The following is a 21,572-nucleotide window of genomic DNA, read 5'->3' on the forward strand; positions in this document are numbered from 1 at the left end:
CCTCAATCGGTGATCTTGAAAGGCAGTCCGTGTCGGAGTGCTTTCGTCCGGTCTTGTACACCACTGTCATATCGAATTCTTGAAGCCTTAGGCTCCAACGCGCTGGTCGACCGCACGGATCCTTCAAGTTCGTCAGCCACCGCAAGACATTCCTTTTCTGTGGTTGAGTAATTAGACTCAGCACGTGAGAGCGTCCTGCTTGCGTGTCCAATGACTCTCTCGGCTGAGTCTTGCCAGTGCACGAGCACAGCACCTAGACCTACGTTGCTAGCGTCCGTATGAATCATGGTAGGAGCGTCCTCGTCAAAGCGAGCCAGTACAGGAGGTGTTTGCAGGCGCTGTCGGAGATAAAAAAACGCTGCTTGTTCTTCTTCGCCCCATACGAAGGCAACGTCTTCCCTTCTAAGGCGCGTTAAGAGTGAAGCTATATGTGAAAAATTGGCAATAAATCTTCGGTAATACGAGCAAAGATCGAGGAAACGCCTCACTGTCTTCTTGTTCATGGGTGTTCGAAACTTTGGTATGGCCTTGATCTTGTCGGGGTTAGGGCGGACGCCTTGGTGACTCACAACGTGACCTAAGAACTGAAGTTCCTCAAAACCAAAGCGTCACTTTTCTGCTTTCAGTGTTAAGCCGGCGGACCGGATCGTTTGTAGAACCGCCAGCAGCCGTCTCAGGTTTTCCTCGAACGTTTCCGAAAAAACTATGACGTCGTCGAGGTATAGTAGGCATGCCTGCCACTTCAGGCCTGACAGAACCATATCCATGAGTCACTGAAAAGTTGCTGGAGCTGAGCATAAACCAAAAGGCAGTACCATGAATTTGTAAAGACCATCAGGCGTTACGAAAGCAGTTTTTGCACTTGCATTGAACATAAGGTAGGCTGATTATGATAATGATGACGATGGTGATGATGATGATGATGATGATGATGAGGATGATGATTAGACAGTGTGTTTCTAGCCGTATCATCATCAGCTTAGTTACGCCCACTGCAGGGCAAAGGCCTCTCCCATGCTTCTCCAACAACCCCGGTCATGTACTAATTGTGGCCATGCCGTCCCTGCAAACTTCTTAATCTCATCCGCCCACCTAACTTTCTGCCGCCCCCTGCTACGCTTACCTTCCCTTGGGATCCAGTCCGTAACCCTTAATGACCATCGGTTATCTTCCCTCCTCATTACATGTCCTGCCCATGCCCATTTCTTTTTCTTGATTACAACTAAGATGTCATTAACTCGCGTTTGTTCCCTCACCCAATCTGCTCTTTTCTTATCCCTTAACGTTACACCTATCATTCTTCTTTCCATAGCTCGTTGTGTCGTCCTCAATTTGAGTAGAACGCTTTTCGTAAGCCTCCAGGTTTCTGCCCCGTAGGTGAGTACTGGTAAGACACAGCTATTATATACTTTTCTCTTGAGGGATAACGGCAACCTGCTGTTCATGATTTGGGAATGCCTGCCAAACGCACTCCAGCCCATTCTTATTCTTCTGATTATTTCCGTCTCATGATCCGGATCCGCCGTCACCACCTGCCCTAAGTAGATGTATTCCCTTACGACTTCCAGTGCCTCGCTGCCTATTGTAAATTGCTGTTCTCTCCCGAGACTGTTAAGCATTACTTTAGTTTTCTGCATATTAATTTTTAGACCCACTCTTCTGCTTTGTCTCTCCAGGTCAGTGAGCATGCATTGCAATTGGTCCCCTGAGTTACTAAGCAAGGCAATATCATCAGCGAATCGCAAGTTACTAAGGTATTCTCCATTAACTTTTATCCCCAATTCTTCCCAATCCAGGTCTCTGAATACCTCCTGTAAACACGCTGTGAATAGCATTGGAGATATCGTATCTCCCTGCCTGACGCCTTTCTTTATTGAGATTTTGTTGCTTGCTTTATGGAGGACTACGGTGGCTGTGGAGCCGCTATAGATATCTTCCAGTATTTTTACATATGGCTCATCTACACCCTGATTCCGTAATGCCTCCATGACTGCTGAGGTTTCTAGCCGTATAGGGACCACCAAATACAGATTTCTGTATGCGCCTCCACACAGCGCCAGCGCTCGAGACGGAATTGTGAGCGCCTGTACAAAAAACAAACTAACTTGAGCGTGCGGCTCTTCGGGGTAAGTTTTCATTCGAGAACACGCACCTAGGTGTCGACAGCGACGTTGTGACGTTTGACATGACTTCCACGTGACTGCGATTTTCCTGGCAGTAGTCCAGTGTGACTGGCATCAAGGAAGGTTTGAATCCGCTTTGTACAGATTGCCACATGACCACCAGCTGGAACCCCAAAAGCAGTAGCGTTGAAATTCCAGCGCCCTGTATCAGAGAAGGGGACAAAAATTAGGTGGCATGGTCAGTAGAAGAATGGCAGCGCATTCGAGGCGTGCCAATCGTAGGGACTTTCAGATAATGGTACACAGCTAACTTTTCTCATTGGCTTTATTGCGATGCACGTGTTTCGCTTCTCAGCACAATGTCTAGTATCAAGAAGGGTCGGGTAAGTTAAAAGTTATTTGCAGTAGCGAGGTTCTAGAGCACTTATGCTCTAAATGCTCTCCCTTTTCTCATACTGTGATGTTCATCCGGGGCATACTGTGCAGGTTGTGTGTGTGGTTGGTATCTTGACGCTATCGCTCAGAAAGCTTAAAGCGCTTCGGAATAAGTAAAAGAGATGTAGTGCAGTGACTTGCCGAGAATAACGATTACAAGTTTAATCCCGCGCATTTGGCAAGAAGCAGTGCTGAGATAACATTTCTTTGAGTATCTATTGAAGAATCTTCGAGTTTAATAATCCTTGTTTTGAATTCGTACTGTTTTAAAAGTTTGAAAATAACAGTTCTTACACACCTTTGCGTGCACGAAAGGAAACGCAACTGCCAGTATCATCAAGCCCACGAAAGGACCCATGGATGCAGACAGTACCATGATAATGATCTGCAAAATATCCAGTAAGTGCCCAAGTTACTTCCTGTAGAAACACTTTGGAGAAGATTTCAGAGGCAGTTTCCCGTAGTTGAATGTGCCATAAGCAAACGAGTCATTGAGTACGCTGGAATACCGATAACTTAGGAGAAATATTTAGGAGTCTCAAGCTTGAATTGATTTCTTTAGGTTTAACACACACAGACACACACGAATATACGCAAATACGCATGCTGGAAGGCAGCATTTTGAACAGAAAGACTCGGGCGGCAGAATGCTCGCGCACCACGGGAATCAATGTTAGTATGTTTAAGCGCGATATAACCGCAGCGTCTTCAGCCTAACTTTCACAAAGCCGGGCCGTGGTCACAGAGCTTCTACCCTCTGGACGAGTATTCCACACTCTCGCAAGACACATCAATATTTTAGACTTAGCCAAGTAAAAGTATAACAAACAGAGAACATAAATTTAGCAGTACATTTTTCCATCGCAGTCGAAATAGTTGTGTCAAACCACGGCGTAGCAGTGTCGCTTACGAAGCCCTCGGTGCATGTTAAATAAATTGTTAGTGTACCATAGTTGCCGACGAGAAGAGAAATCGAATATTAGGCGAAGATAATGTTGGCGAAAGTATGATGATAGGGCGCGGCCGTCTCTAGGCTGTCGCCAAAGCCTTCGCCGAGCATTTCAACCAACCAAGTCATAACTTTGATGAACTTAAACTCTACATGTTACAGTCAAATTTTGGTTCTGAACGAGAAACAAAATACAGAGAACCATACCTTATCCATGAGTTCAAGACATGGCAACCAATGAGCTTAAACGACTCAAAGGGAGCTTTAGAATCTATTCGCTGTGCTAAATTTCAAGCTATAGGCAAGAACACTTAGTTTGGTTTCCTAGCGTCTTTTCTTCTTCGTCTTCTTTCTGTCTTTTTCCTTTTATTCATATATTTATTTCATTTGAGTATTTTCTGTTCTATTATTATTATTTTTTACATGAGAACCGATTTCTGGCGCTCCTTTTATTAGCTCTTCAAGATATACGATCGCCCACAACCACCAGCGAAACAGGTAATAGAGCGCTGATGTGCACGCCGTCGACACACCGGCTGCCACACGGGCGTTGTCACGTGATTGACAGGCGGCTGTCTCCCTGGCTTTGTGGAAAGCACTTCTTTATTCTCAATTCGACACCCTCACCGCTAACACACCTTCGCTCGTTGCCGCACCCACCCGCCTTACGCCCTCTCCCTTTTAGAAGAACCCTACCTATATATACAGTGGCGAGGAAAGCATACGTCGCCTTGAAGAAGACAAGTCCCCTTGTCGAAAAGTTGGCTCTTGCTTTCACCTTGTTATCGCTTTACTCGTCTTCTTTTTTAAACAAAATAATTTATTCACTGACTCAAACCACTTACACAAGTTCATCATAGGCTGCAGGCATAACGAAGAAGGAAATGGTATTGTTTAAAATTGCTGGCAAAACGCCGCATGTCACGGATCCCGCCAAGCATCCTGGTGAATTCGGTAAAGTGGCCGTGCGTGGCAAAACTCTGCAGACTGAATGGGCCCACATCGAAAAAGAAGAGAAATTTTATTTTACCCATAGCTTAATGCATAAGTATACAACGTGTCCCAGCACTATGCGCCAAAATTAAATATATCCAAATGCCACGTAGCTGGACACAACCAAGGTAATGTTGTTTGCCGTGGTTTGGAGATACTCAGATCATATTTTGTATTGTGCCTAATTAGCTAATTAGTGTTAATTATTTATCAGCTTCTCAAGTATTATTATTAGATGAAACGTGTGAATCAGAAAAATGCAGAACAACATGAAAAACTCCCTATACAGCTTTCTGTTGCTCAATACGTGCTACATAAAAGAGTTTTTCCGAGCGTGAAAGAACAGCGTGTGAAGCAACCGGCTCACGGAAAAGACACAAACGAGGGAGTCAGTGCGCGAAGACTAACAGTCAACCACAGGGTTGCGGGATAAACAATTCGGAACTTTGTTTAGGCTCCCTGTCTTGCATGCGACCGTGTACGTGTACGTATTCTTGCAGGCGCTGCGTCCATCGTGCGATTCTGCCTGTAGGATCTTTCAAACTACTGTAATATGGCCGGCCGAATAGATTAGGGCGAAATTTTGCATCTGCCCATACAAGAGCCAGGCACTTACGCTCTCGAATAGAGTAATTTCGCTCCGGTGCGGAAAGCAACCTGCTGGCATAAGCGATGACGCAGTTCACTCCGCGATGACGTTGGGCCGAGACAGCGCCTATTCGGTAGCCACTCGCTTCAGTGCGGACTCCGGTTTGGGCTGATAGACTGAAGTGGGCCGAAATGGGAGGCGTTGTGAGGAGTATGGTTACATCGGAGAAACACCAGGGCTTGAGAAGAACCCGAAGTAAAAGGAGCGCTTTGTTTAAAGGGACACTGAAGCAAAACAATAAATCAGTTTAGGCTAATCAAGCATTGTTTGAGAGTCCTGCAGGCAGTCATTTAAAAAGATAGTTTGATTATTAGATGAGGAAATGAAGGTCTAAGTATCAGTATTTGAATTCCGCGCCGAAACCCCGACGCCGCTACGTCAGTGTGACGTCAGGGATTCCAAAGTATGTTTTCGCATTTGGGCCGCGTTGGCTGAGTAAAGGTTCCCGAAACATGCCATGTTTAATATTTGGTTCCTTTAGAACACAATGTAGTCAATCTGTTCCGCTACATACAATTAGTAGGCCCTAGAAGATGCCATCAAAATCCAAGACGTCACAGCCCCCAGGTGCGGGAACTGAAGTAGGTGTCGCCACCCGTATTTCGTTCTTACGCTTTTTCTGGCTTACCAAACGTCTTATCGTTGTTAGAGTGGTGTTTTTGGTGTTGTAGAACGGTAATTTACTGATGCAGAAGAAATAATTTTTCCATTTAGTGTCCCTTTAAGAATATTAGTGAATGGTTTCGCAAGCACTGCAAAATTCTCCACAAATTGGCGAAAATAGGACCACGGCCCTTCAAAGCTGGGAACAACTTTGGTCCAGTTGGGCGCAGGGAAGTTTTTTAGGTCTCGAATTTTCTCCGGGTCATGTTGCGTGCCGGTAGCATGCACAATGTGACCAACGATTGTATAATGCGATGAAGGACAAAACAGCACTTCGATGAAGCCATCTGAATTCCGGCATCGCTGTACGCGTCAAGAATCGCTGAGAGAGTTAGAGGTGTGTGTAAAACGTAGGTCGAAACACAGGTATATCATCGAAATAACACAAGCATGTATACCACCCATGAAGCAGATAGTCAGTCATTCACTCTAATGTGGCTGAGGCATACCACAGACTGAAAGGCAGGACGTTGAACTGGTAAAGCCCATCAGGAGTCACAAAAGCCGTTTTTTCTCATTTCATTGGGCACCCAGCAATATGAGAATATCCAGATCGAAGGCCGATAGACGTAAGTGGCACCATAAAGATAATTCAGGGCATCATAAGTTTGCGGTATTGGGTAAACGTCTTTCTTCGTGATGTTGAAGTGGCGATAGTGCATACAAAAGCGCTATGATTAAGTAAAAGTACCAATTCACAGATAAAATCTTATTAATATCCTTAATTAAAATTTAACTTGCTCAAGTTTAAGTATATCCTTTACTTTATGTATTACAGTAACAAGTTTTCGTTAGCATTCCTGTTAGGGCAAGGCTGAATGTCGCATTGATCACTAGTTTATCTCATGCATTAACAGTTTATTTTTCATAATAGGTTATTTATTTATTTTTCTTTTTTATGTTATTTATCACTTAACTAAGTTATTTTATTTTTCAATCATATTACCATCCATTTCGTAGCCTATCCCCATAGTGAGTTCGTGCCATTGATTGGGGCTTCATCATCATAATGATCCATCGTTCTTTTTAACCAAAACAACGCTTAAAGCTCAGGCACAGGATGATGGCTGGATAATGTCCTTCGCAAGCATCTTGTTGACTTGCTGCTGGATGACGCTTCGCTCAGGCGCAGACACACGATAGGGGCGTCAGCGAACGGAGTTGACATCGCCTGTGTGTACTTGATGCGCGACCACTGACGTTTGGCGTAAAGGCCGATTACCAAGTCGAAAATATCGCGGTAGGACTCGAGAATACGTCTAAGGGCTTCAGCTTTATCAGGGGGAAGGTCATTCGATCATGCTGCGAATTTCGCGGTTGCCACAAGTTGTCCTTGTCTGACTACCCTTGAGAAGACATGTAGCATCCACTGCAAAAGATTCTAGCTAAATGTCTTGTTGGGAACAAAGGTGAGCTACGGAAAGCTCCCCTGGAAGTACTTGCTTGATGAAGCCAGAATTCCCATGTGAAAGGCAGGTTCTGTTAGCCGTAATGCACATGACCGTGTAGGGTGCAGCGATAGCGTGAGTGCGCAGGACGTCAGTAAGAAGCGTCCCGTAGTTGTCATCATCTGGAACAGTTGGCGAGCTTTGCAATTCAACATACGCCATGGTTTCAGATACTAGACGAACAAAGGCGCTGCAATGTAAGCGAGACGGAGGAACTTGGCCACTGGATTCACAGAGGCGAGGCAGTTCAAGGCGGAGGACACAGGCGGAGCAATCAATCTGAGCTGAATCTGCAGAAAGAAAATGAAGCTCTAGTATGAGGTCCTAAGGGCACTGGCCAAGGACCGCAAAAATAAGAATCACCTGTTGACCAGCAACGGTAAACCGAGCTGTGGACATAGCAGCAGGGACCGCCGCGCCGTCAACGACATGTACGAGTTGGGCCGCGGGAGTGTAAGGGTCTTCATAAGACGGCGAAAACACAGACGTGCGCCCCGGTACCAATGAAAGCTCTGAGAGGGACGCCGTCGACGTGGACTTCAAGAACGTTTCGGTGGGCACGTAAGGGCAACTTAGGATTTGGGGTCAAGGGACTGGGCAGCTACAGCTGCGGAAGCTGCCCAGTTTAGCTTTACGGCGAAAAGCGACGATGTTAAGGATAGGAAAGGAGAGCGGCGGGGAGTCGGCGAACGAGATGGACCGCGATGCGGTGGACGATACTTGTGTTAGTGCAAATGCGTGCCTTAGAAACAAATTGAACCAGTTGTAAGGGAATTTGACTGTGTGCACAGTGTCGCAAATCAAACTAGCGGCGCTGTGGCCTGGCCGAATGCTCCAAATCTCGAACGAGTGCTGTTTTCAGTTGCGTCTAAATTTCTTGAGTTCAAATAAACAGAGCTCACCGCACTGAACTAGGAAATAACATCTGCTTACACCGCAAAATGAAGGCATGCTGTCAAAACGATATGTTGACTCGCGGCACATGTGTGCTAATCAACTTGAGACCTTCCGAGCTAGTTATTGTTTCTGCTATCGGTACTTGCGGACAACAGTATAATAGCGAGAGTATTCCTGCTGCTTAAGACATTACTAGCACTAATGTTAAGGTAGACAACTAAACTAACCAACGCAAGTAATGCTTAAGCGTGGATCACGAATTTGTTATAGCGCCTCCCCCAATTTAAAACGCCAGCCAGATATTCAAGATATATAAAAATAAAGCAGTGGGCTACTCACCAGAAATAAAGAAGTCGCCCGAGCGAAGTGCTTCGAAGAAACCAAGATATAGTCGTCCCCTTTTTCCCAATGCACAAATTTCTTATCCATGTCGCTGTCCTCCGCGCATCGTCTGCTACTTTCTGGTAACGATGAATTGCCGTATTTCCATTGCTATGACAGGGCATCATGGTACACGGAAAAATTCTTTCGACGCCCAATTTTTATTTCGTTTTCGGGCTTGTGAGCCACCAGTTCGAAAGAAAAATAATGTTCAGTTCGGTTCGCTATCTAAATGCCACTTTAGTGCACACACGTCACTGTGACGTCAAGAGTTTTCGCGGTTTTGTGACGTCGCGTGCCAGAAAGTCGAAATGGGTGAAGCCTGAAAATGTTTGATCCCGTAGTGGAGGGCTAATGAGCAATAAGGCGTGGAATCGGAAATAATTTTGTTTCTCCTGTTCGGTCTAATCACGCATAGCCAGTGCGTACGCATGATATCAAATGGGGCATTCTTGCGATGTCACATTACAGAAAGGCGAAGTGGAGGTGTCCCTAAAAATGTTCCACCAGTTGTGGAAGGCGAGTGGCTGAGATAAAATTTAAAGAGATCGCAATAGCTTTACGTTATTGCGCTCAAGAATGGACACTAAGAGAAAGTAAGGCTGTCGAGTATGGCATAGAATTAGATGCTGTGATGAAACTAGAATATTTGCAGGTATAGGATGGGGAGAGCTGGCACATGACAGGGTTAATCAGAGATCGCTGCGAGATGTCTTCACTCTCCAATGGACATAAACAGGCTGCTCATGACAATATTACTGACCATGATTTTGATGGCGACGACGTTTCCATCAGAGCAATTTTTAATCTGAGATTTTCCAGGAACTTCGCGGGGCGAGAGCATGCGCATTTGACATCGGCGCCTTTTCATCGGCCGCTGAAAGACCGACCGCCAACCAGGAAAACGGGTGACATAGCCAAAGAAACTCCGAGTTGCTAGCGCAGCTGAATAGCAATGAGAGCGTGAACGATGGGGTCTGTACAAAAACTGACTTTTTATGAACTACCGAGAAGGGACGGGGAGGCAGAACCAGCGTGCCAACAGACTTGCTTGTCAGGCTCATAACAGGGTGCCGCTGAGCGGCGCTATAAACTAGGGATTTAAAGACGCGAAATGGAAACACTACAAAGAACGCAGCCAGTTACAGCGGCGCGCAGATGGCGTTCACTACGAAACCTATTTGTTTTAAAAGATGAAACAAAAGAACGCACCATGAAAAGACGAATGATTAGGCTGAGCGAATTATATGCAATGTATGCGATGGGGGTGTAAGGAGACACTATGGCACCAATCTGGTGCAAATGCCAGCCTATTCCACTCTTTGAAGGGACGCATCATAACCCGGTCCTAACTCTGATACTGTTGTGGAAGATCTTGGCTTTCCCTGTCTTCACATGAACTGTCCTTTCATGCGGTATCAACCATAACATTGAGCTAGGGCGAATCATCTCAAATAGCAGCATTTCCGAATGCTGTCTTGAAAACACAATATCCCGCACCCATATCTTCAGCAACTGACTTATATTTCACAGTTCTTTCATTATGCTCTTTCCTAGCCCTCTCACTTTCTTATTACCGTTGTTGGCTTCATCGCGATAATTTCAAAGATGAAGGCTTTGATTCAAGCGCTCAAAGAACCTGAAGAACTATAAAGCATGCTTACCCTTGTTATAGATCCCAAATAGACACAAGCACAGCTGCAGAGCGTCATCGTCGCACCTAGTAGGAATGCTGAAAGTAGAAGAGGGCGACGTAATTTTTATGTAGCCTTGTAATACCTTTCACCTTTTTCGTAGGCTGTACAACCGACCCATAAATAAATGTGACAAGAAATCGCTGTCGTTGAATTCAGGAAACATTCCAACTCTCATAACATAGATAATAAAATATACCATTCGAGATATCAGAACTTCTTGCAGCAGCACTTCAGAAGTTTTACGCAAAATGTTAACGGGAAAATAAGACTTACCTGTACCCCGTGCGACCCATTTGAAATGAAGCTTTACGCTATGAAAGCGCGGTGACAGCACATCCACGTAAAGAACGGCAGCCTGGGAGTTGATTATTGAAGATATTGTGCTGAAATAGGAGGCAGCGAAGTTCAACTTTGTGGTCACCAGACCAGAATGCGGAGAAAAATGAAGTAGCAGCCCCGAAAGGGTATTTTGTCTGGGGATAACTCGATATTCTTCAACGGTTCGTTGAAAGATAATGCATGCAATAAATAACGTACCTAGGTACTCGGTCGCATAAAATGAACATTAGGCACCTTTATTCTCGTCCACATGGGCATAGATAACCAGACAGCGTTTATAGGGGGCTGATCACTTTCTCATTGATATAGATAAAAAACGATAAGTTCTTCTGCTTCCCGTAGTTCTTGTCCTACGCAATCGTGTTGTTACGAGTATGCTTGTAAAAGCACTGCGTTTTAACTTCCTTCTGCGCTGTGGTCTTGCTGTTCTTACCTAGGAGCGTTGGAAAGATTCAATAATGTCAAGCATCTAATTAGCCTAAGTTTATAGATTATCACTCGTTAAGTTCATGTGCTCTCTCATTTATCAAAATAGAATCAACACTGTAGCTATTTAGGCAGTGTTTTTGGTGAACTTCCTGAATAAAATGGCTTTGAACCAGATCTAGTCACACTGTGCCGAATCATACGAATTGTAGCAGCCCACAATCATATCGCTCGCAAGCTCAGCAATGGCGCATGAGACCCACGCACGGAGGGGATAGCTTGAGAAAGCAGCATTAATTCAAATCTTTCTGTGCGAAATTTGTAGCACTTATTCACATAAGTTAGACAGTTATTTATTGCTTCACTACCCTTACCTTGTGGCAGCGCTTACGATGGCAGCGACAAAAAGACCAGTGAATCCAGAAAGCTTCGTGATGTAACCGCTCACGTAGTATGGAAGGATCTGTGGAAGAAAGGACGCAATTTCGACTAGTGCAGCCATCAATAGCTCTGCTGCATACGGCGGGTTGCACGACAATTTATGGTTGTTGGTTTACTTACTCAATCTTGAGTACTGTTGTACAAGGGACTTGAATTGCAGTGAAACCAGCTATGTAGCGATACATTCATAGTATTTCAGCGAGATTAATTCTTATCACTACATGGAGAACTTCTTACGTGCCAACTTAATGAAAATTGCGTGTAGACCCCTCCCCCCACTCCTTCTCGTTTTTTGGTTTCAAGTATGTTTCCTTGTGAGAAAAATTTTAGCACCTGATGTAATGTCCGAACAATATATCAAACTACACAACGACTTCACAGTGAACTCTGTTGAACTCCAGCATAGTATGCGAGCTGTAAGCGCTTATTGAAGTCATATTTCCGACAATGTTGCAGTGGAAAAGAACTGCACTGTGTGGCATCTAGATTACGGATGGGAATGACAACTTAGCTCCTGCCAGCTGGCTTAAGTAGCAGTTTCTTTTGTTTAAGCACGTTCCAATGCACACTGAAGGCGAAAATTTTTAAGTATTTTTCTGCGTGTGAAGCGAGTACATAGTAGCACCGTCCATTCGATAGCCGACTACTATTGACAGGTATCCTTGAACTGATTTTTTTTCCGCAGCCTAGATAAAAGTAATCACAAAACTGCGTAATAACTTCATCATTTCCAGTGCTTGTCAAACTGGCCTTGCGGCTTTATTAGGCGGGTGACATTCAAATCAGTTGCGTACAATAAAGGACGTTCACAACCTTTTGAGTTTATCTTCCTGCAAAACAATATACCAATTATGTCGGAAAACAAATGTCAATGAGTCGAGTAAAAAATTATTGAAGAGATCGATACAACACATTATAAGTTTCAAAATAGGCTCCTCCTGCATCGATACATCGGTTCCAGCGAGATTTCCAGGCATTGAAGGTGTCACGGTAGGCTTCCTCCGGAATGTAATTTAGAGCGTTGATGCAAGCCTCTTTGACTTTGTCTACTGCCCCGGAATAATGTCATTCCATAGTAGTTTTCAAGCGCCGAAACAAAAAGAAGTCTGGGGGAGCCACGTCAGTATGGCGGCTGGGTAACCGTTGGCGCCTTTAAAACGGCCAGGAAGCGGGTCAAGAGAAAGGCGATGTAGGCTGGCATGTTGTTATGGTGAAGTTTCTAATCGCCCTCGATGTCAAAAAGGGTGTGAAGAAACTTTCATTTGAGTCTCTTGAGCACTTCTACGCGAAATTTATTGTTGACGCTTTACCATGCGGCACAAACTCATGGTGGGCGAGCCACCTGGTGGCAAACACAATCAGTATGGTCTTGACCTTTTAGCCGCTCAATCCGGCCTTGTTGAGGCGAGGGGACGTCGAGCTGTGCCACTCGGGACTTTGCCTTTTTGTTTCTGGGTCGTGTACAAACACCAAGACTCGTGGCCTGTGATGACATCGTCTAAAAAGTGGAAGTCACTTTCACACAAGCCCCAAAGTTCCTGGCATGCTTCAACTCAACGCGATTTTTGGTCCTCCACTAACACTTAGAGCCGTATCTTCGCTCACACTTTTCGCATCTGCAAATTATTTGTCAAAATATTGTGAACAATATATTTTGAAATGCTTACTGTTGGTGCCACTAGCCGGACACTCAAAGGACAGTCTGAGCTCAGCAGGTTTCTGATACCCGTGTCATTTTCGTCCGTGATGGTCGTTGATGGCTTTCCAGCGCGGGCTTCTTCGCTGATCCCTTCACGACCTTCTTAAAAAGGCCTTGTGCCAGCGGTAGACTTGATGTTCCGAGAAAAAGCTATCACCAAATGCTGTCTCTGCCATAGAAAAACTTTCCACTGGTGACTTTCACACAAAATTTGATGGAAATCCTTTGTTTCCAACGAGTGCTGCATGATGGCTTGCACAGGAAAGGAAAACAACTTTCACGAAAAATCGTGTCCTTAATTTGGTAGCGTAAGCTAACTTCCCCCTCTGCCATTCTGGCTGCGACGTATACTCACTTCACAATATAATCACTGACATTACTTTTCGGATATACCCTGTATGTCATGCGTCTTGCTTGCGTTTTATTTCTTAATCTGAGCTCGTAACTTTTTTTTACCTGTCAAGGATGCCATGGTGATGCCTATAATGCACACGCCATTCGCGACCTGGAACTACCGGGAACGCAGCGTTGAAGACAGAAAACGTATGTACAATTGATCACTTATTGCTTTGGGTGCAAGATGAGTCAGAGAAGGTGTTCTCTTTCTAAGAGTGTAGTCGCGTATAGAGCTCTTGGAATTATCTGTTTATTAGAATTTGTCTTTGCTGGCAATCATTCGCCATGCTCTAGAGCCATTTTCTAGCTATCTTTATCAGCGTTTTTGAAAAGTCACATTAGAACTAGCATCAAATTAGACGACCAGCTTACTTACAAAGGGACGTTTACCATCCAATCACATTAATTCAATCACACAACAACTCTTCTACTGGGCGCGGTAGGAGCCGCCCATTGAACGCCAAAGTTCGACCCACTGCTTCTTGAGGTAAATGCCGAAACATCAAGGGTAAGTCCGTCAAGATGGAGACAGCTATAGTTCTGAAGCTCTTCATTATATAGTGATTCATATATGAGATGTAAAATGTCTTCTTGCTTGACGTAGCAGAAGACTTGCCATTCCCGTAACGTTTTGACACGCCATACGACATCAAGGTCGACCTCCTCGCTTGCTTCGGCCCCAGGCTCTTGGTCCCTGGCCAGCCACCGAAACCGCGAACTAGCTCCAATTATTATACTGTTCTGTCTTGAGATTCTAAGGTTCCAGCGCTCCTGCTGACGAAATCTTCGAATAATGACCTATAGACATACTGCCATTTCAATAGCCGCAATATACAGCGATTAGCCGAAGCGATGAAACTTTAGTATTTTCTCCAACTGGTTAAATTAGAAAAGAAACTTTAACTTTGCATACATGGCAACAACCTTTGATATGTCCAACAGTTCTAGCAAGTGTCATTGCGCCAGCTCCAGCAAACCTTGAATGAAGTTTCTTAAAAATACTCCATCACATTTTGTCACGCAGCAACCTGTCTCACTAGTAACCTATCTTGGTCTTCGCATATTCCTACAATTTCCGCAACTGCATCTAAAAGGCTTGGCTTGCTGAGGGCAACTTGCAAAATTCATCTGCTGACGTGCGTAAATTAGCATACCTGACGTTCGTGCGCCCGCAGTTAGAATTTGCATCCACTTTGTGGACCCCACGCCAAGAATATTTAATAACTATGCTGGAACGCATCCAGAACAGAGCTGCCAGATATATAGCTCGTAATTTTGATCGGAAGTCCAGTATAACGCAGATCAAGTTCGATATTTCTTTGCAGCCCCTAGACATCCACCGCAAGGTTTCTTTGCTCTGTCTATTTCACAAATATGTTCATTCCCATAAGCCATGCATATTACCACTGGCAACCCCCTCCCGTACGTCTTCAAGATTACATAATCAATTTAGTTTCAAGCGCATTTTCGGGTAAAACGAGTGCTTTCAATTTATCTGCTGTACCTCGTGCCATATCCCACTCGAATGGTCTTCACGATGATATCGTCTCGATAACTGATCGTAAAACATTTCGTTTTACATAATCTCCTTCCTCCTATTTCGTTGCTATGCTTGAAGACGCTGTGTGTTGTTTTGTTTTTTTAGTTCGGCCACTGTACAGTTGCCTTAGATTTATTTTTGAGATGTTTCCATTGTACTCAACAGTTCTTGGTTACCTTGTCCCCCTTACGCAATGCCCGAATGGGCCTGTAAGGTGTTTTCAAAATAAAAACAAATAAAATAAAGTGAACAAATAAATAAATAACGTGAATGTGTTGTCAGAATACGTTAGTTGCATTTGCTACTCGGGCATGGCAAATAACAAAAATGCCCTACCGTATTGACAATATTTCTCGCAGTGTAGCTTACCTATCAGTTGAACAAAATACTTGCCTGATCATGACTATTGATTGCACCGGTGAGCCTCGGGTCACATCCCCAGAACCACACTACCAAAGCCAAAGCCAGGGCTAAGTTGAGGACGTAAACGGTGAAGAGCATGAATGATCCAACGAACAATGTTCTGCGTGGAGAACGAAACAAAGGAGGAGTCTTTTCAGCCGTAATCATACAATATAAAAACATAACCAATTCCCTCTCGGCTAACAAGGACTAGGCTGTAGATTAGACCTAACGCTGTCTATCTTTTCAGGAAACATTCTGATAGAAAGAAGTCTCACGCATTTAGTTGTTCATATGAAACACCGAAGGCACGAACGTGTTTCTGCACCTGTCTTGTAGACCTTAAAATGTACGTAATGCTATTTTATTGAAAACGAGAACGTATCTGAACAAGACTTCTGGGACTTTGTGAGCAAGGCGCAGATTTATTCTTACGTGCGTCTTGCACATCTTACATCCAAGAGGATTCTCTACTAGCAAGTTAACGGAACAGCAAGAACTAATTTTATCACCATATTATTTTTAATGACAGTGATGCTACGTTTATTTACATGTGTGCGTGTGCCCATGCGTGTATGGGTGTATTAACGTTTTGTTGTACGTAGTTGTCGTGGCTCGTCTTCGTGTCCTGTTTTACAATGGCTGTGTTCTTTCTTGTGAAGCATATCGCGAAAACTAATTTGTCGTTTTTAATGTTCTCGGTAATAAGTATCACTGCTATCTAGCACGCTGCATTGGTCATTTATTGGAAGTTCTGCGTTTCTGCTCTCCACTAAAGCCAACACTTCTATTGAAACATCATTATTAATTAGAAGACGGGAGAATAATAACCTGAAGGTTGACGTAACAACACTGCAATCATTTTTGGCGGACTGGCTTGGTGGAATACGGTGAAGCCAGCAAAGATTATTGTGCTGTTTTTAGAGCTTTTAGTATATCCAGGCATAAATGCCTTGAGGAGGGCGCCATGTGGGAATATATTTGCTTTACTCATACGGAGTGTATGAACGTGAGAATCTGACGCATTTTTTAATGCTGCTCATTTCGTCGGTGGTCTCGGTTACTCCCGATGTCCATCATCTGATTTATCTTTAGTCTTTCATGCGAACACAAGCCCTGCTTGCAAGTACATCATTTACCTCGCTTAGTTCAAATTTCTGCTCTCGCTAAAATATATTTATACTGTAAACAACTGTTTATTTCCCTTCGAACGGGTTCTTATTATGATCCTCATACAACATGGTGGCAGTGCAGCAATCATTACAATATGTTATGCGCATAAGAGCTAAAAGAGAGCCCGCAAGGCATTTTAGATAATAAAGCTGTGCTTGACGATTCATTGTTTCCTTGTGGTGTATTGTCAAACAAGCCGTAAGAAAAGAAAGAAAAAAGAAAAGCGTATGCTACCTTGATTTCCAATAATATATAATGCACGCCGCCCTCGGGCAATATAATATATCATTTCACAACACAGTCCAAAAATATTTCATGCCGTCTTCCATGCCTCTATAGCACTCAAATTAATGTGGTAGTATAGTAATAATTAACCCTTAAGTGCCGTATGTTTAATAGCTATGGCCTGTGGAATGAGTTTCAGGGACGGATAGATTAGAATGCCCGCTGAACTTAGCTATGTATTTCTTAAACAAGCTGTTAGAGCTTGTGGTGACAATCTAATACAGTTGCTATTATGCGGAATATCTGGCAGTTCGAGAAAGGGTCAATGTTTACCTCTTCGCATCGCTGAGGGTACGGGAAGCCATGCACCTTTGAACAGTCACTTGGTCTAAGCCGACCCGGTAAAGAGAAAAAGTCGTAGAAGCCAGCAAGGATGACCAGACATTCTCGTCGTGACTAATGTCAAAATCTACACTGAAAGAGACAGGAAAAATTGAAAAATACGTAATTCTCTTTGGATGTTTATTTTCATCAATATAAGACTGAGCCATCTCCCCAAGAATTTTAAATATATGCCAGAACAGGTACCTTCCAGTGACCTTCACTGGCTTTAACACATGTTATATCAACGTATTGTTTTCAGCTGATTTTTATACGTGTTATGTTTACAGCTACGGTTCTATACATGCGAGCAATATAATGTATTTTAAGGCTTCACCTTACTTATGTTACCTTTGCTGTATTGCGCTATGGCATGCACTGTACTGATTGAAATTCATCCCAGAAGGCAGTTTTATGCTTTCAGTTCCAACTTTGTGAATTGTCGTTATTAGCCATTATGCACTGCAAATTTTAATTTAGTTGTATTTATCCTGCTGCATTATTAGTATTTTTTGTAAGGGCACATGCTTAGTTAAACTTCCTGATTTCCCCTCTTTTATTTCTGTCACCTTTCTTTTCTTTAAATGAGGATAAACGCTCAGTTTCATTTAAATAACACGCGTTTCTGATTCTGACTTTACTGCCTAGCTGTTACTTAAGTTTCAGTCAGGAAACTCGAGGTTCTAAAATGAACTGCAATGCGTACTTCATACGCAGCATAGTTTCTGTCCAAACGGGTATAAGACACCACCCACCACCCGTGATATACTTCAGCGCACAACGTAGAAACACTAAGGAGAGCAAACCGACGAGACGGCATGCAACCTCCATGTGTTTCCTCTGGCATCATTGAGATGTGTTTTGTCTCCTCTGCTTGTTAGCCCGGGGCTTTGCGAGTTGTACGTCCTGTATTATGTCATGCCAATATAAATATCTTCAGTCATGCACTCATGGCAATATGTGGAATATATGCACAGAAATAAACAATTTCGTCACCTTTAATAATTTCCTGATGACCACAAGAGGCCCGACCGGAGCTATATCTTAGTTGCTATACGAACATCTTCGTATAGCATGTTGAATAGCATGTTGTTGAACATGTTCCTCAACATTTCTTGGAATGCAAGCACGTCAAGTGCAGTATAAATCAGCAGAAACGTAGTTTGCACTCCCGCGATCACGTATTAACCTACGAGACAGGTGCATGCGTGTCTTAGAATATATTAGGCCATTAGAGCTACTAACACACACCACGAAAACCTAATTTTGTTTATTCTTTGGGCGCACATTGTTCTTCGTGCTACTTTAACCACCGAGTCAGTAACTCTTTGTATATCTAAAAAAATCAGTTTATGATGTGTCAACAGTGAGGACGACCGAACTAAATAATTTCTGATTATACCTAGTTTGTGTCTGTCGTGGCCAACCTATGACTGCAAATTTCACCAAGTCCTAAGAATGCCTGATCCTATGTCATTGACTACTACACTTTTCTCCGCTTGGCGCCAGATTTGTTGCTCAGATAGGTCCTTATTATTATGTTCTTTTCATTGCATATCCTGGAGAACGCTACTTAACGAAGTGTACTGCTGGGCTATTGGGCCGAGACCTTGTACAGCAAGAATTTTCGTGTGTTTGGGGAATTCAACGTGAGTTCGCGCTTGTCCTGTTTTTGCCGCTCTGGGGTTTGTTGGCTTGCGCGGTAGATATTGTAAAGTATAATTTCCAGTTCTACGTCTTCATACAAAACTGGAATATCTGGTACATTCCCTTGCCGTTTATATCGCTACCACAGGCATCCTGTCTCGTAAGATTACGAGCACAGTTTTCCATTCCTTCGCTCGTCGCTGGTCCTTAACTTCAGATGAAGTTTTCGTTGTCCTGCAAACCTGTAAATCGGAGTTCCCATGGAACATCTCTCGATATAAGATTTAACATCTGAAGTGACCAACAAAAATGCAAGCACCACACTTTTGGGACATTTTCACGTGCGGTGGAAGATGCCGCTCACACAGAAAGGTTGCATAAAACTTGCCTCAGACAAGCTCACACAAGAAAGCCTCATTCTGAATGTCAAAATACTCACGAGCATGGCACTGCAATGTGGAGTCCTAATCAGAAGCTCACGGGGAGCGAGATGCCGGAAAAAAGTGGAATATTTCCTGAGCATGGGGGGCTTTCCTGTTGTGGCTTAGCTCCATTTTCAAAAATGTCACATGTGCTATATTTTACGCGACTTATATATTTTGGGCCAGATTTCATGACTACCAGCTCAAGCTAGTCTTACATTCATATCTCTTGTGGAACCGACGTCCTCCGAACATTTACCTTGTGTGCACGTAGGATAAAGAGTTACAGTGTGATGTGCTATGTAACGCTATAGAGAAGTTTATAAGAAATTTTAAATTATTCTTACCACAGGAAGTTTATTCCCGTCATCTACTGAAGATATGAACTGATATAAATGCGCTTGAAAGCATGCGCAAGTGTACGGATTGCACAAGTCCTTATCTATAAGCCCACTTGTAGACATCTATGTGTGTATACCAACTGATATAGGCTCACCAAGAAGCCAGCATCCCAAAGGATGCTCGCTTGCATCTGGAACAAAGTGAAGCATGTCTCCTAAAAATATGCATTAGCAAAAAATATGCATTAGCACTGATCCGACAATGGTGACTCCAATAAATTTTACGGAAAGCATACTATGCTCTCGAATAGAAGTACAGATTTAGTGGCACTTACTTGGTTATGTATCTGCGCACATCCAGCTCATGGAGCGCTTGTTGCGCGCCAATAGAACTTTTTGAGCCGGAGATGACATTAGCGATGACAATTGTCGGTCCCAGAATAATGAAGATTAGCTGCACGCAGTCTGTCCAGACAACGCCCCTTAGTCCACCCTTGGGTTTAATAGGAGATTTCGGGCACTAGGTTTAGTCATTGAGCAAACATGATGTAGCTTATACGATTAAGGAAAACCATGCAGTTCATAAATTTTGGATATCATAATACGTAACGTTGTGATATGGTCACAACTGCAATGTACATTTGCTTAGTTTGCAGGTGGTAAATATCTGTGCATGCAGCTAAAACACAAAATCGTAACACCTATTAGATCGGCGAAAAAAATGATTAACGCTAAAACGCAACGAAGAGTGAAAGGCTGTGCACGAAACAATGACTTGCAACTAAAGGTTACTTCGGAGAAAGATGGAAAATATAATCCAGGGCCGATAGTGTACAATGTCTTGCATGCACATTAAATAAATAGTAATTAGGAATTTACATCGAGCATATGTTTTGTTATATTTGTCAATGCACATATTGTATAATGCACATATTGTAATGCACATATTGCACATATTCGCAGGAATGCTGCGAGACTACTAAGGTACCTGCACATTGTATTGCCATATCTCGACAGGCGATGACAATGTCAGAAAGCCGGTCCCTGGCAGTGAAGCAAGCTTTTCTGAGCGGTTCCTACTGACTTACCCCGACTGTGGAACTTTTTCTTTAAAAAATATAATTAGGCAAGAATATCCAAAATGTTAAGGTACACGTGAAAAGGGCGCGAATTTGCTCTCGTGGTGTTGATTTGATTCCAAAAATTTGACCTACGTTTCGAATGCTCTCTCAGAAAATCACGCGTAAGCCTATTTACTACATATATAGCATACCAATGTAACTTTTCTGTCATGTACACATTTTGAAATATTGTTGATATAAATTATATGTTCGAGAAAATAGGTTCGATAAAAATTTTGTTGCTAGGACAACGGCAACAAGTGACGTTCAAGACATACCCTGTCGTCGAAGCTGAAGATAACAATTGCAATCTTGCATCTAAGTAGATAGATACTTGGGCAAACAATTTTAGTACGGACTTGTGCTAACTTTTTGCGACAGGGGCGATATATATTTATCAAAACAGGATCGGTTGTATATTCGTTGAGCCTCCGTATAGTTTTCTTTTTACATGCACTGCACCATCCACTAGGTTGTTGTAGCTGGCAGGATTTTTCGTTCTGGTTGGCCTCCCTGTTTATCCTTCCTTTCATCTCTTTTTGCGGCCACATTTTGTGTGCTCACCTCGTAAGTTGATTTGGTCGTTTGTTCTTAGCAGCCTTTTAGCATGCATTGTTTCCCCGATCGCTAACAGTTTTTCTGAAGTGGTAAAGGCTGTCGTTATGTAAGCATCGTTCTGCTTCATTTATACTTACTGTGTTGCCTGTCGAGCGCGCGTGGCTCGAAGCATACGTATTTAAGAGCAGCCTTTCTTTCCTGGTTGTTACCCAACTCGTCTAACGTA

At 43.4% G+C, this 21,572-nt stretch overlaps 1 protein-coding gene across 1 annotated transcript in view; it reads right to left on the bottom strand.

Moving 5' to 3' along the window:
* Positions 1-2: 2 nt before the first annotated feature.
* LOC142586248 (sodium-coupled monocarboxylate transporter 2-like) overlaps positions 3-21,572 on the bottom strand; it is a 46,214-nt gene continuing 24,644 nt past the window's right edge. The window contains exons 5-13 of the mRNA XM_075697497.1: positions 20,003-20,160; positions 17,210-17,350; positions 15,470-15,599; positions 11,375-11,463; positions 10,509-10,618; positions 10,203-10,270; positions 2,857-2,943; positions 2,106-2,325; positions 3-157 (exon numbers count right to left, since the gene is read on the bottom strand). Of these exons, the coding sequence (XP_075553612.1) occupies positions 3-157; positions 2,106-2,325; positions 2,857-2,943; positions 10,203-10,270; positions 10,509-10,618; positions 11,375-11,463; positions 15,470-15,599; positions 17,210-17,350; positions 20,003-20,160 (1,158 nt within the window). The remainder of the gene's footprint in view (positions 158-2,105; positions 2,326-2,856; positions 2,944-10,202; positions 10,271-10,508; positions 10,619-11,374; positions 11,464-15,469; positions 15,600-17,209; positions 17,351-20,002; positions 20,161-21,572) is intronic.

The sequence above is a fragment of the Dermacentor variabilis genome, chromosome 6, assembly GCF_050947875.1.
Source record: "Dermacentor variabilis isolate Ectoservices chromosome 6, ASM5094787v1, whole genome shotgun sequence".
Lineage (NCBI taxonomy): Eukaryota > Metazoa > Arthropoda > Arachnida > Ixodida > Ixodidae > Dermacentor > Dermacentor variabilis.